The 12,605-nt window shown below is 36.8% G+C and overlaps 1 protein-coding gene across 3 annotated transcripts in view; it reads right to left on the reverse strand.

Moving 5' to 3' along the window:
• The window catches only part of SLK (STE20 like kinase), a 50,459-nt gene that overhangs the window by 10,180 nt on the left and 27,674 nt on the right, over positions 1 to 12,605 (reverse strand). Inside the window, exons 7-14 of one of the 3 annotated variants that reach the window (XM_005508542.3) lie at positions 12,099 to 12,180; positions 11,033 to 11,161; positions 7,681 to 9,105; positions 6,409 to 6,539; positions 6,010 to 6,133; positions 5,555 to 5,734; positions 3,425 to 3,517; positions 17 to 146 (exon numbers count right to left, since the gene is read on the reverse strand). In XM_005508542.3, the coding sequence (XP_005508599.2) occupies positions 17 to 146; positions 3,425 to 3,517; positions 5,555 to 5,734; positions 6,010 to 6,133; positions 6,409 to 6,539; positions 7,681 to 9,105; positions 11,033 to 11,161; positions 12,099 to 12,180 (2,294 nt within the window). The remainder of the gene's footprint in view (positions 1 to 16; positions 147 to 3,424; positions 3,518 to 5,554; positions 5,735 to 6,009; positions 6,134 to 6,408; positions 6,540 to 7,680; positions 9,106 to 11,032; positions 11,162 to 12,098; positions 12,181 to 12,605) is intronic. The other 2 variants (XM_005508543.3, XM_005508544.3) reach the window with 2 other exon arrangements.

A 12,605-nucleotide genomic window follows, 5' to 3' on the forward strand; every position in this document is an offset into this window, starting at 1 on the left:
GTCTGAGGCTGGATACCTCTCATGAGCTGCTGTTTGTTGTTGAGACAATCTCGTTCAATCGTGGCCAGTTCTGTCTTCTGCTGCTGAATAATTTTCTTCAGAGATGCATCCAGTTCTTGTTGCTGCTTCTGCACAAATTCCTGTTCCTGGTAAAGACCAATAAAAGTAAATTAAATTATGTTCTTCTAACCACATTACATTTTAATGAAACTCCCAGTTCTCTCAGCATTAGCTATACATGAAAACAAATACACCTATGAAAACTTGAGCTAACGTGTCTCTGCTATGTAATTAGGCATCTCTTGTATTTTCTGTGTAGAGAGTATGTACAAATATATTTGATGCTTAAATAACACCTTCAGCAATAAGACCAGAGGTAACAAACTAGCCAGCAATCTGCAATTCGTTTGACCTCTTGCCTCTTCTCAATACAAGCTGCAGGTTCAAAGCTAGCGAAAGACAAGCACCCAATATAAAGTTAATTATTCATGGATGTAAGAAAATAAAAGTATTTATGGTTATTTTGCTTTGGATGACTAGTTCAAGCCTGTTTATTTACACAGTTGGATTTCACATTTGTGTTTCAATCTCAAGTGGTTTATTCTGTCATGAATGCAAAGATATTTAGATTGGGAGTTCTGCAAGACTGCTACAAAGACACCCGATGGCTTTTGCAGGGACTGCATTCTGCAGGACTTGAGGCTTGTCACCCCAGAGCTGAGCTGGCTCCTCACAAAGCAATTTGCTATCTGCCTGATGCAGTCCCATACCACCTGCATCTCCCCGTTACCCAGGGTGTTATCACTCCGGGGGATCACAGCATGGAGAGCAGGCAGTAGTAAGAAACCCCCTCTCATGCCCCAAGACCACAGCCTTGCCGTTCTTCTTCGCAACTATCCAAAAAACCCCAAGCAAACCACAACAAACCCACCTGCAAGCATGCAAGCGTGCATACACACACTCTTTAAGAACAAGAAATTAAAGCAGATGTTTCTACCATGATATAAAGATCAAAAGAAAGGATAATAGCAACGTCCTATCTGAGCCAAGGTGGCAGCTGAAGCATTTGCTGTTATACTTAATGAGCAGTGTTAAAGATGGTCTGTTGGAAGGAAGATGGGATGAGGCAGGAAAACAGCACCAGGCTACAGATGATCAGTGGAAGGGTCTTCTGAGCTATGTATTTTTATCTTATTACTGAACCTATGCTACTTGCTAAAATATTTGTCAGCAACACATGGAATTAAACGTTCATTAAAAGCACTCTTGATTATGACCAGGAGAATCCTGGTTTTCATTTTTCACAGGAAGTTAATTAATAGATGAGGCTTTAATCTCTCCCAATGGACAGCAGAATTACACTTAGACAAGTAACACAAAACCAGAGGTGGAGTAAGTTGGTGTAAAGTCAGTAACAGACCTGAGGGTACAAAAATTAAGTCAGATATACCTAATCAAATATACGGACTGATGAAAAATACCGTTGTTTCCCTTTCTAGATGAAAAGGATAAGAAAACTACAAGTTTTTTATTCTGAGGGTGCAGACACATCATTAACATTGTGTTTCATTTGCCAGGAATTTTTTGATTTGGAGGGAGTGGGGGGAAATCTCTTCTAGAGTAGACATGATCAAAAAGCAATTATGCTTGAGCTTTACTCAGTCATTTAAATATCATTGTTGCTCTCTCTACATAGTAAAACTTAAGAAGTTTTGTAATTGCTGGCACTATAAGATACACCAGGCAACCTCAAAAAACCCTCTGGCCTTTCCACTTCCCACATCTACTCAAGTATCACATATAATAAAGATCGTGGACTTTAGTACTAACGAACATGCTGGATGGTGAAAAAGGCAGATAGTGCAATACAGTCCATCTTTTTAAAACTAGCACTTGGTTTTGTCCAATAACGATCTTAAAATAAACTCAGATATCTTTAAAACACATGGTTTCACTGCACACACAGCATAGAAGTCACACGTTTCTCACATGTGCTGAACAAATAAGAAACACCAGAGAACAGTGTCATGTTGCATTTGTGTGAAACTTCAGTGTCTTGCTCAGAGTTAATAACTACTGTAATTTTGATATTTTGACTATGAATAGGGCATAATTACATACATTTGTGCTAACCAGTTTGGAGACAGCAGTGACATTGATCAGCACATATGAGCAGAAGAAGAGAACACACACAACTGGAAGATTAGGGAAATAAAACTTTTCTTGTTTCACATTTTAAGACTTACATCCTGCATTTGTGCGTTGAAAAGCGTACATGAAGACAACTGAAAAGACTGAATCATAACCTGAGCAACGCCCTGTGGGACACAATGTACTCCCTATGTCACAATATAATGAAATATAGCTCTGTTCTTTAAAAAAGAAGAAATTAGATCTACTTTGTTAGTAATACACATTTAAAATGTCAAGGCTAATCACACAAAACTAGTCACTGACAGAAGTTCTAGATATTCTAAAACTAAACACCTGCACCTTGTCTAGTGTTGCTTTATCACTCCAGGTAAGGACATTTTGCCTTTAAAACTGCATCTTTCACCTCTCTTAAACAAATTGGAATCAGCAAAGGAAAGAAACTAAGTCAGTACAAACACTATGAAATTGTAGGGTTTTAATTGTTTCCTTTAAAAGTTGAGACACACATCCTTGGTATGGAGAGAACGCTGCAACTCAACCACATTCTATCCTGGGAAATCCCCTCTTGAATTAAACACATAATCAAATAAAGTTGCTATTATTTTCTACTAGGTCATTCACATAAGCATTTAATCTTTAAGTTACTCAATCCAAACCCGCTCTGTTGTGGTGCAAGCTCACTCTGTACAAGCTGTGGCCATCACAAAGCCAATATTTTTCTAAAATACTCACCCCCTTTCTAGCTGGGTCATATCAAAGTAGCAAGTCTGAAGGCACGAAATCACAGATGATGTCTTGTAACGTTTCCATACACCTACACTTTGACATCTGAAGAACTTCATTTTACCTTATCTGTTCTACTTCTATTAACAAGATGTCTCATGCTTCAATATGATATACATTTTCCTGCCCTGCACTTACATTGCTCAAAACTGACTGTAACCTTTATAATTTGATGGACCTATGGGATACTTACCACTTGTAAAAGCACTGTAATGCAACTTGTTGTAGAAAAACACTGATTTTTTTTGGTACAGAACACAAAATATTACACTTAACAGCACAAACCTGGAAATGGTGGTTCCTACATTTCCAGACAGAATACTCTATGGGATGTGATACAGGAGTACTTGAAGACATAGAGCAGAGTGTAGGGGGTTAGTTTGAGTTAAGTTCCATATTCACTCAACAACAACAAGAAGTGAAATCATCAAGCTGTGTGAATACTGCTGCCTCTTGTATTTTAGTAGCTTGAAGCTGCCACTGTTACCTGAGCATGCTGGCTTTGTGCAAGCTCCTCTTTCTTGCGTTTCATGAGCTCTTTTCTCAGCTCTTTTGGTGCTTTGTCCACTTCACATAAAACCTACAGTGTATATAAGCATGCAGAAGGTGGCGAAAAGAACACTTTTTCTCCACAGCAAGCATTATCGTGAACATAGGACATGCAGGTCAAGCACTAGAGGTACGGGAAGCGTGCATTACTTCAGTGGCAGGGATGTTAGTTTAGTGAAAAGAGCTTAACGAAGAGAGAAGGAACAACACGTGCTTCGTGTCGGCCAGCGCAGCGCAGCGCAGCAGGAGGTGTGTGCCAGCCTCTGTTTGCATGCAAATGCTGCCCCGTGCTCCCAGGAACACCGGCCCCTTGCTTGAGTTTCCATGCGGCAGCTACAACAGTCAAGAGTTAGGAAACCACCACCTGCCAAAGCGGTGCTTTCTTGAAGCACTATGGCAAAAGGGCTGCAGAGCAACTTTACCTCGTGGTAAAGCCGTGAAAAATAGTTGGAAGTTTAAAATAACTTCCACCGAAAACCAGCTATTTCTAACACTGTCTCAAACATCAGTTTGTAAGATGCCATTATTAGTGCCTCCAACCAAAAATGACATCCACACGGGATGTGTCTTTAGAATAATCAGACAAGCAGATAAAATATTAAGTGGTTGGTTCTGAATAATTTAGAAGGAAAATCTACCAATAACTAAGTATGTTTTCAAGAAACTTTTCATGACACGTGTGGAATGGAACGTGTTTCAGTCCAAGGTGAATTAGACTAGATTAGTAGAAAGATTCTAAATATAACCTGGCTGATTCAACTGAGTATTCATCTGTTAATTTGCTGATGTGTTTTTCTTTCTTTTTACGAATTATAAAAATGTAGCATTGCACAATCCAGTATAGGATGGGTACTTTTAGAGTACCAGCTGCATTTTCCTTCAAACTGTAAATCATCTTCTTAAGCTTTAAATACAAAACCATGCATCTAAAACCAAATGTCTGTCTGCTTAATAGTGGAAGAATCATCAGAAAACAGAGTCCAAATCACCACATGCTATTCCTGTTTCCACGATAGAACTGCTTTAGGCTCAGAGCAATAAATTAATTTCTTCCCGCTTTCCCATGTAGGACCCAATCACCAGTAAATAGCGAGAGACTCAAAAATGCAAGAGGTACCGCAAAAGAAGAAAAAAATGTTATTTATACGAGCATATGGTTCAAACTGAATACAACTTTTTTTTAAATGCAGTTTTGTTCTACAGGATCATACTACGCAAAAGCATAGACAGTAGAGATTTCACAGAAACCTCTGTGAGTCTAGAATAATAACTATCAGAGCAAACGCTAGAGCCATTTATGTACAAATGAGCACTACACAATTGATCTGAAAACTAAATAAAACAGCTTTTAAGATGCAAAGTCCATATGGAAACACATCACCTTCTCTTACTCGAATCAAGCAAATTAATAGCGTAAGATGTCAGTGTAAAATGTCATTCACTTTGCCTTAACTGTATGACACATACAAAATTAACTGTAAAAGATTGTAGGTTATCCAGACTTTTCTCTCCTGGCTTTCCTTTTTGAGATAAAAAAATAAATCCCTATAACTACTGTCGTTTCTTATAAAGAAATTCTAAACAGCAGCACACATTCAACAAAAATCTAACAAATTATTCTAACAAAGAAAACTCCCACATCTCTGGAATTTAAGTGGTTCTCAGTAGTCATCAAGACCATATTTTCTTTGAAATTTGAGAAGTATTTATTAAGTAGCTACAGCTGGTTTTCTTTAAAGTAGATATCTCTAATATTTTTCACAATCTTTAAGAAAACACTTTTTCACAATTTAATATTTAAGAAAAAAAAAAATTAGAAAAGATTCTGTGAAAAATGAAGTCTTCTAATTTGGTGATGTTTTCTAGATTAAGGCAACAGCTAAGTCTTCCTGTTAGCTGTTTGTATTTCACTTTAGGCAGTAAAACAAAAGAAATAACACTGACTACTAGTAACCGTTCCACAACTGGGTACAACACATGAGGTTGACGAGGCTTCTGGAAGACCTAGTCTCAACTGTTTGCTATGTCCGTACTCCCTAATTCCTATGTCATCATCATTGTTTCTTACCTCCTTTTTTTTGTTCTTCAGTATGTTCTGGAATTTGGACAATTCCTTCTCCTGTTCTGCTTTGATGCGTTTTGCTTCGTCTCGCAAACGATTCGTGTGCTCCTGTTCCAAGCGCTCTATTGTCTGTTTCTGCTGCTTTTCTAGATTCTCTATTTCTTGATCATACTGTCGCTTTTTACTCTGTAAAAATAATTTGGCATTTTTTTCTTTCAGAAAACTAAATTCTGTACAATGGAGCGCTGTCCCACAGCAGTGATAGCCATAATGAACTCTTCTGGCAGGAGAGTTCTAGCACAGATGCTGGGCACCCCAGAATGGAAAACACTGCCGTTTATTAACAGGATGAAAACTCAGCTATAGCCATCACATAAGGAAACACCTGACTGCTGCTAGTGGCATTCTGCCTACTCCATCAAGATGTCATATTTTAAGAGCAGCAAAATCCAGAAACTCACTGTCATTTCCTGTTCGCAACGTCTGTACATCTGTTCTCGCTGCTGCAGAAGCTTATTACTGAGCTGCTGCTGGGCCCTCTGCTCCTCCTTCTGAAGAAGTCTCAGCTCTCTTAGCTCTTGACGTCTAATAAGGAAAAGGAACACTTAATACTGATGGGAAAACAAAAGAAGTGGAAAATTACAGAACACGAAAAAAGCATCTACACCTCACATCCAGTAAAACTAGTTTTCAACTGACTCTCTTATTAAGAAACACTTTGCAGTCTTTTCTACTAACAAAATAATGGAAATTAATCCCCAAATATTACAAGAATAAGATAATTAGCCCCTTTCTTTTATTCAAAGAGAAAAAAACCTACCTGCTAACCTCTTGTAAATTTTACTTTTAAACACACTTACCGCAGGAATCGCATTTCTTCGCTTTTCGAGTCATTTTCAGTAACTATTTTTGATGTTGTTACACTCACTTCTACTCCATCAACAACAAACTTCCGAGTTTTCTTTAATGTCTTCTTCTGTCTTCTAGTTTCCTGAATAAAACATTGGTAAGTTATTCTGGTTTTATTCAAGTTACATCTTTTTTTCCTTCTTTTTCTTAATATTAAATTACTTCAAATATTTCTGTGGAGCCCTGCCATACAGTAATCAGGTGTTCTTCTTGTTTTTCAGGTACCTCACTAATCAAAAGTGAGAACTTGAAAAATTCTAATGTACTGAAACTTTCTCAAATCAGCAAAGGAAAACTGTAATTGCTGGAAGAAGAAAAAAATCTAGGTAACCCCTAAACAGAACTGACGCATTTTCATTTTAAAGAGCTGAAGACAGTTGCAATTCACTGTTTGCTTTTGACCATAATTTTCCCAGTCACCAAAAAAAATATTTTATTCTGAAAAACAGTTCTGAAACAGAATAGCAACTTACTCACCTATCTATTTCTGCTTTAGAAATAAATTAAATGAGCAAGTACATATTTTTTATTCTTATATATTTGTCACAAGACAAAAATAGAACTGGAGGGTTTATTTTGTTTCCTTTGAACCCATGGTTACACAGTTACTATCCTGGTTTGGCTATAATCATATTAGTATAAAGATACAAAGTTCATAATCTGAAATGTGCTTCCTAGGAATAAACTCACTCATACTGCATGACTGCATTGACATAGAACAACCAAAGGAGTACAGTGTTTGGCATAAACAAACCTGAGAGGCTGTCTGCCTGAAATCTTTTGAATCTAAACAGAGAGACAGAAGATGGAAGTGACACAAATACAGCAGAACATTAGATGTTGTAAGAGATTTGTCTGTGCAGTGTAAGGTACTGAACTAGACTTCTTGAATATCAGCTCTTGAATTACACCATTCAAACATCCACCTTTATTGGTAGACTTCCCCTTATATGCTTGTCTACACCTTTAAAATACAATTATGCAATAAAATAAGATAATAATTAGCACTTCTTTAGCTTCTAGTTTTGCTGCGTAACTGCACAAAATCCAGACATTGTTAGAGCATGCAATTTAGAATACTTCATTTTCTACAAAGTATTACAGTCCACACTGTCATACTAGTTTCTCAGTTTTCTTTGTTGCAGAGTTCAAACTTGGAGATAATTTTTAGGGCAACACTCACATAGGATTTCATATAAAAATATATGATTGCTTATACTTACTTGTAAAGATATTGATCCTGTCTCTTTGTTTTTACTAAGGAAACTAGAAATCGACAAGTTCAAATCAATGCTGCTGTTATCAGCCGTAGAACCTGTGCCCGAATCTGCATCATTTTCCTTCAAATTCTCAGATTCTAGCTGCTGTAAAGCTTCAGTATTGTCTTGATTATCTCTTTTGACTTTCTCCTCATTTTCTTCAGTGCTAATACTAATACTGGGAACTGGAGTGACTTCAGAGTCATCAGCTTGCTCACTAGCAATATCTTGATGCTTATTCTTCATTATTTCATCAGAAGTAACTTCCAAACGTTCTTTGTCTACCTGAATGGTGTTTTCCTGGATCTTGTCAGGTTTGTGCTCTTCTGAATTCTGGTCCATATCAGTCAGTTTATCCACCACTTTATTAGAAATATCCTCAGGCTTGCTCTGTATTGACTTGTGGTCTACGCTGTCTTTTCCAGAGTCTTTCATCTCTGTTTCCTCCATGCTATTTCTACTACAAATATCTTCATTTTCACTTTCTGCCGCTTTCTTGTCTGCTTTGATCACTGTATCTTGGCTTTCCGATGGAGATTCTGCAGAGCTGATTATCTCGTGGACCTGCTTAGCCTGACTTTCCACTGGCTTATCCTCCGCCTCAGGTGTTTTATCCCCAACACTGATCTGTGTTTCAGCAATCCCACCTATCTCCTTAATGTTGTCAATTCCATGCTTTATTAGTTCCTTTTCTTCATCAGCCACTTTATCCACAGCATTAGGTAGAGTTTCTGTAGTGGCGTCTGTTATCGCCTCTTTCTGAGCTTCATCTTTCTCTTCCTTTTGCTCTGCAGTATCTTCTGCAGGGACCTTTTCTTCCTTACTTTCCAAGAGATCTGTTCTGTTCTCCTTCTCCTCTTTTTCACCAGTTTCCTTAGAAATGCATTCTTCAGTTTCAACACTATTTTCAGTTGTAGGTACTATTTTCAGTTTATTAACTTCTGTCTGTTCATTTCCTATGTCATTTTCTTTCTCTGTTTTTAGGTCAGGTTCACCCTGTATTTCTGATTTTGTTACCAAGTCAAGTTCTTTCCCTCCTTTCTGGGGTTCCATATCTTCATGTGGTTTTTCCAGGCTTTCCATGTTCTTTTCAGCTGGCAATATTTTGCCTTGCTTATCTTCACCACTTGGCACAGAACCATTCTGCACTTTCATATCACCAACAGTGGTATCACATATGTTATCAGCTGTTTTCCTAAATTTAATGTCCTCAGATTCATCTCCTGTTGTTTTGTCATCAAGAAATATAGTGCTGGCTTTGTCCTCAATTGCATTACTTTCTGTTTTCTCAGAAAGAGATTCCAGAAAAGAGGCATTTTGTGAAAGTTTATCCTCTTCAGAGCTGGCAATACTAAGGTCAGAGGATGCACGCTTGTCTGAAGGTAACTGCTAAAAATTTGAAGAAAGAAAACTAGTTAATCATTTTCTAACTCAATTAAAGCACGGTTCTACTAAAGAATACCTGAATAGAAAGGAATACTGTATTTACAGGCAGAGTTATATAAATTTGATAATCTCAGAGTATTTCACTTGGTATTACCACAGAACCAATGCACAAACTGCAGACAAGCTGTGAACAGAACAGTTTCACAAGAACCTTCTTCCATTTCTGATAATTGAATCAAATATACTGTGACTGAGAGAAAAGTATCATGGTCAGCCCTCTGCCTCACGCTTAACAGAATCTTCACGGATTTTTCCAACTACGTTGCCTTTTTTCCCCCACTCTTAGTTCAGTTCTCCAATAGTCCCATCTACAGCTGGATTTGAAAGACACACATCTTTGTGCCAGTTTGGCCAGGAAGAAGCTGTGAAGCTTTAATTAGTGCAGCATTGATAAAAATGCAGCATTAAGACCTTCTGCTGTTTCATAAAAAATAATATCTTTCCTTGTCTTCTTTGTTAAAAACACCTGAAAAAAAATTGGTCTGTTTTTTAATCACAGTGAAACTCCATTAAAAGGATGAAAACATTCAGCAGATCTGAATGAGCAGCAAGTACAGATTTAGAATAGAAACAGTTACTTAACTGTAGCAATTGCTTCTGCTGGAATATGAATGAAGGTTATTGGGTTACATACAGACAAAAAGAATACACCAATAAAGTATCATTTTAACCATAATTGCCCTTCCACTCTTCAAAGTGACTGCGATATTTCTGTGTCTATATTTACTGCTAGAACACTGTAATTTGCAGATCAGGCCTCTGATTTGCCATTGGGAACACACGAGGGTTTGGTCACACATTTCCTACATTGATGTTTTTGTAAGCATGCAGAAAACAATTCCTTTTAAGTCAAAAGTGCATTTCAAGTATTTCCTCACAGCTTAGTGTAGATCTCCAAGCAGTTTTAAAAACTACCACAATAACGCAAATGCATCTACAGTTTCCTAACCTGCTGCTTGTGTCGAGACACTGAACTGAGTCACAGGGTGGGCTTCACTCCAGCCCTCCTGGGGACCAATGGCTCAGTGGCTGATCAGCAGAGGAAGGTGGTGGCTGATGCCTTGGGAGATGGACAGTACGTCCTGGAGGAACTTGGTGGGAATGCACGGTTGGAGATCTGTTGGGGTGGACGGCAGAGTGGCACGAAGGCCAGGGGATGTAACCAGATTGGTGAAGGGCAAGAGGGGAATGCAGATGTGCTGCTTGGGCATGTGGATTCAGTACGGTGCTGGTAATGGCAGCTACTGGTGGTCACTGTCCACGTTCACAGCGCTTGAGCCCGTTAAGTCAGAAAGCACAGTACCCACATACTCTGCAACCTACGACCATGTCATTGAACTTCATGGCTTTGCCCTTTGAGGAACTGAATTTGCGTTGTAAGATTCTTAAGCAAATTCACAAATACACTCAAAAATGCAATCTTGACTTAGTAAAATATTTTGCTTTTGTGTTTTTTGAAAATCACAAACTTAATTTACAGCAGAATCATCACATACCTTCTTTAATGTTTTAAGCATGTTAAAGAATACAAATACACATTTACTGATTCATTTAGTCATCCTGACTTACACATTTATATAAAAAATCAGTACCTGATTTTTAAAATTCTACATTACATATACATGTAAAAAACAAAGATAATATTAGTTATCACGTAATATTATTTATTATTAGTTCTTAAGGAGTTTAAGAACGTGCTAATTTTGAAAATGCTGACTACTTATTCTGTAATAGGGTTACAGTTTGTTTATGTTGTTATTCTTAGAAGACTTGATGCAAAAGTTGGGTAGTACATCAGACACTGAGTTCTCCATAGGAAACTGGTGATTGAAACTAACTGCATATTAAAAAAAGTAAATTTTAAACTGACCAGAGAATTTTCTGTTTCTTCTTCTTCATCCTCATCTTTACCATCTTCCACTTCTTCTGTAACTTCAGCCTTAGCTTCTGCAATCAGTTCTCTTATTGGTTTGTTGGACGTTACAGTAACAAATGGATGCTTGCAAAAATTAAACAAAAAAATCACTGTATTAAGTGGAACGTTACTTTTATTATCTCAAAATCAAAGATTCACAGATAATATTAATCATAACTGTCTTAATGTATATTTTCCACAGAAGTTTTAACATCAAAACATTTGTTAGACTACTTACACAGTATATTTGAATATGAACTTGCTAAAATACAAATAATTAATTTATACTGACCTGTTTCACAATCCAAAGAATAAAAGTAGACAGATTTTTTAAACGGTTATTTTTCCTGGAATCGGGTTTCATTTCTTTTCTGTTCCACAGTTAACTTATTTTCTGATAAACTTTATGTAGAAATATTCTTTCTAGAAAAAGTCTGCTTTGTCTTTAGAACAACTTTGCCCAATAAGAACATAGAATTCTACATTTTTCTGTAACAGGAAGCAGCTACCTGTTGTTCTCCTACTGTCTCAATCTTCTTTCTCTGCTTGGCCCTGCTGCTTAAGTCTATTCAACATATGCCGGATGTATTCTGGATAAAGTAAATGCGTGCTGACGTTAAACAGAATCAAATGTACCCAGTCACATCTCCTCCTGTTTAGCTATTCTGCAGTGACAGCATTATAGAGGAAGGCTGAGCCCTAAAGCTTTTAAAACACCTGTCAGCAATTGACTACTTATGTAAATATCAACTTCACCCATTATGAGTATCACAGTATAATTTAAATATTTACATAAAGTAATTATATTACGTTACAATATGTAAACAATAAATTTTGACTTGCACTTGGTATCATTTAATCAGCTTTTAGCAAATAAGGATCAATAGTAGAATGCTAAAACATGAGTATGAACACTTAATTTGAAATTATTTAAATAGTTACTATAACACTTATCTGCTTTTAAAAAATACAAAATACGTTTGCCTTTAAACAATAGTTCTGAACAATTAACTCTTCCTACCTGTAGAAGTTGAGTTGCGCTCCACCTTGCATCTACATTCTTTTCCAAACATTTCTTCAGAAAATCTTTAAAATCTGCTGACCTACACAAAAAGAGAACAGGGAGGGATATTTCTTTTGTCTTGACATCAAACTAGTGCATAGTGAAATATTCTTTTGCTTCTACATGCATGTACCTTGCAGTTTCAGGTCCTTTTATTGATTTACAAAACACACAAAGATAGTACAGGAATGCAAAGACTAACGTGGCACAAATGTTTTAATGTTTAAAACTTTTGTCTTTTTGTCTTTAAAATGTTTGTCTATTTACAGAAGGGTTTACTTTTGGCTCTGGATTTATAATACACCACACTAACTGAATACACATTCACTTACTGAATCATGTAAAGACATTAAAATGACCAAATTTAGTATAAAAATACCTGTCTCCTTCACCCAATTTTCTTTTTCTTTTTCAGATGATCTTTATATCTTTTACTACATGTGCAAAAATCTATTTTGCAATCTA

The sequence above is a fragment of the Columba livia genome, chromosome 6 (assembly GCF_036013475.1).
Source record: "Columba livia isolate bColLiv1 breed racing homer chromosome 6, bColLiv1.pat.W.v2, whole genome shotgun sequence".
Taxonomy (NCBI): domain Eukaryota; kingdom Metazoa; phylum Chordata; class Aves; order Columbiformes; family Columbidae; genus Columba; species Columba livia.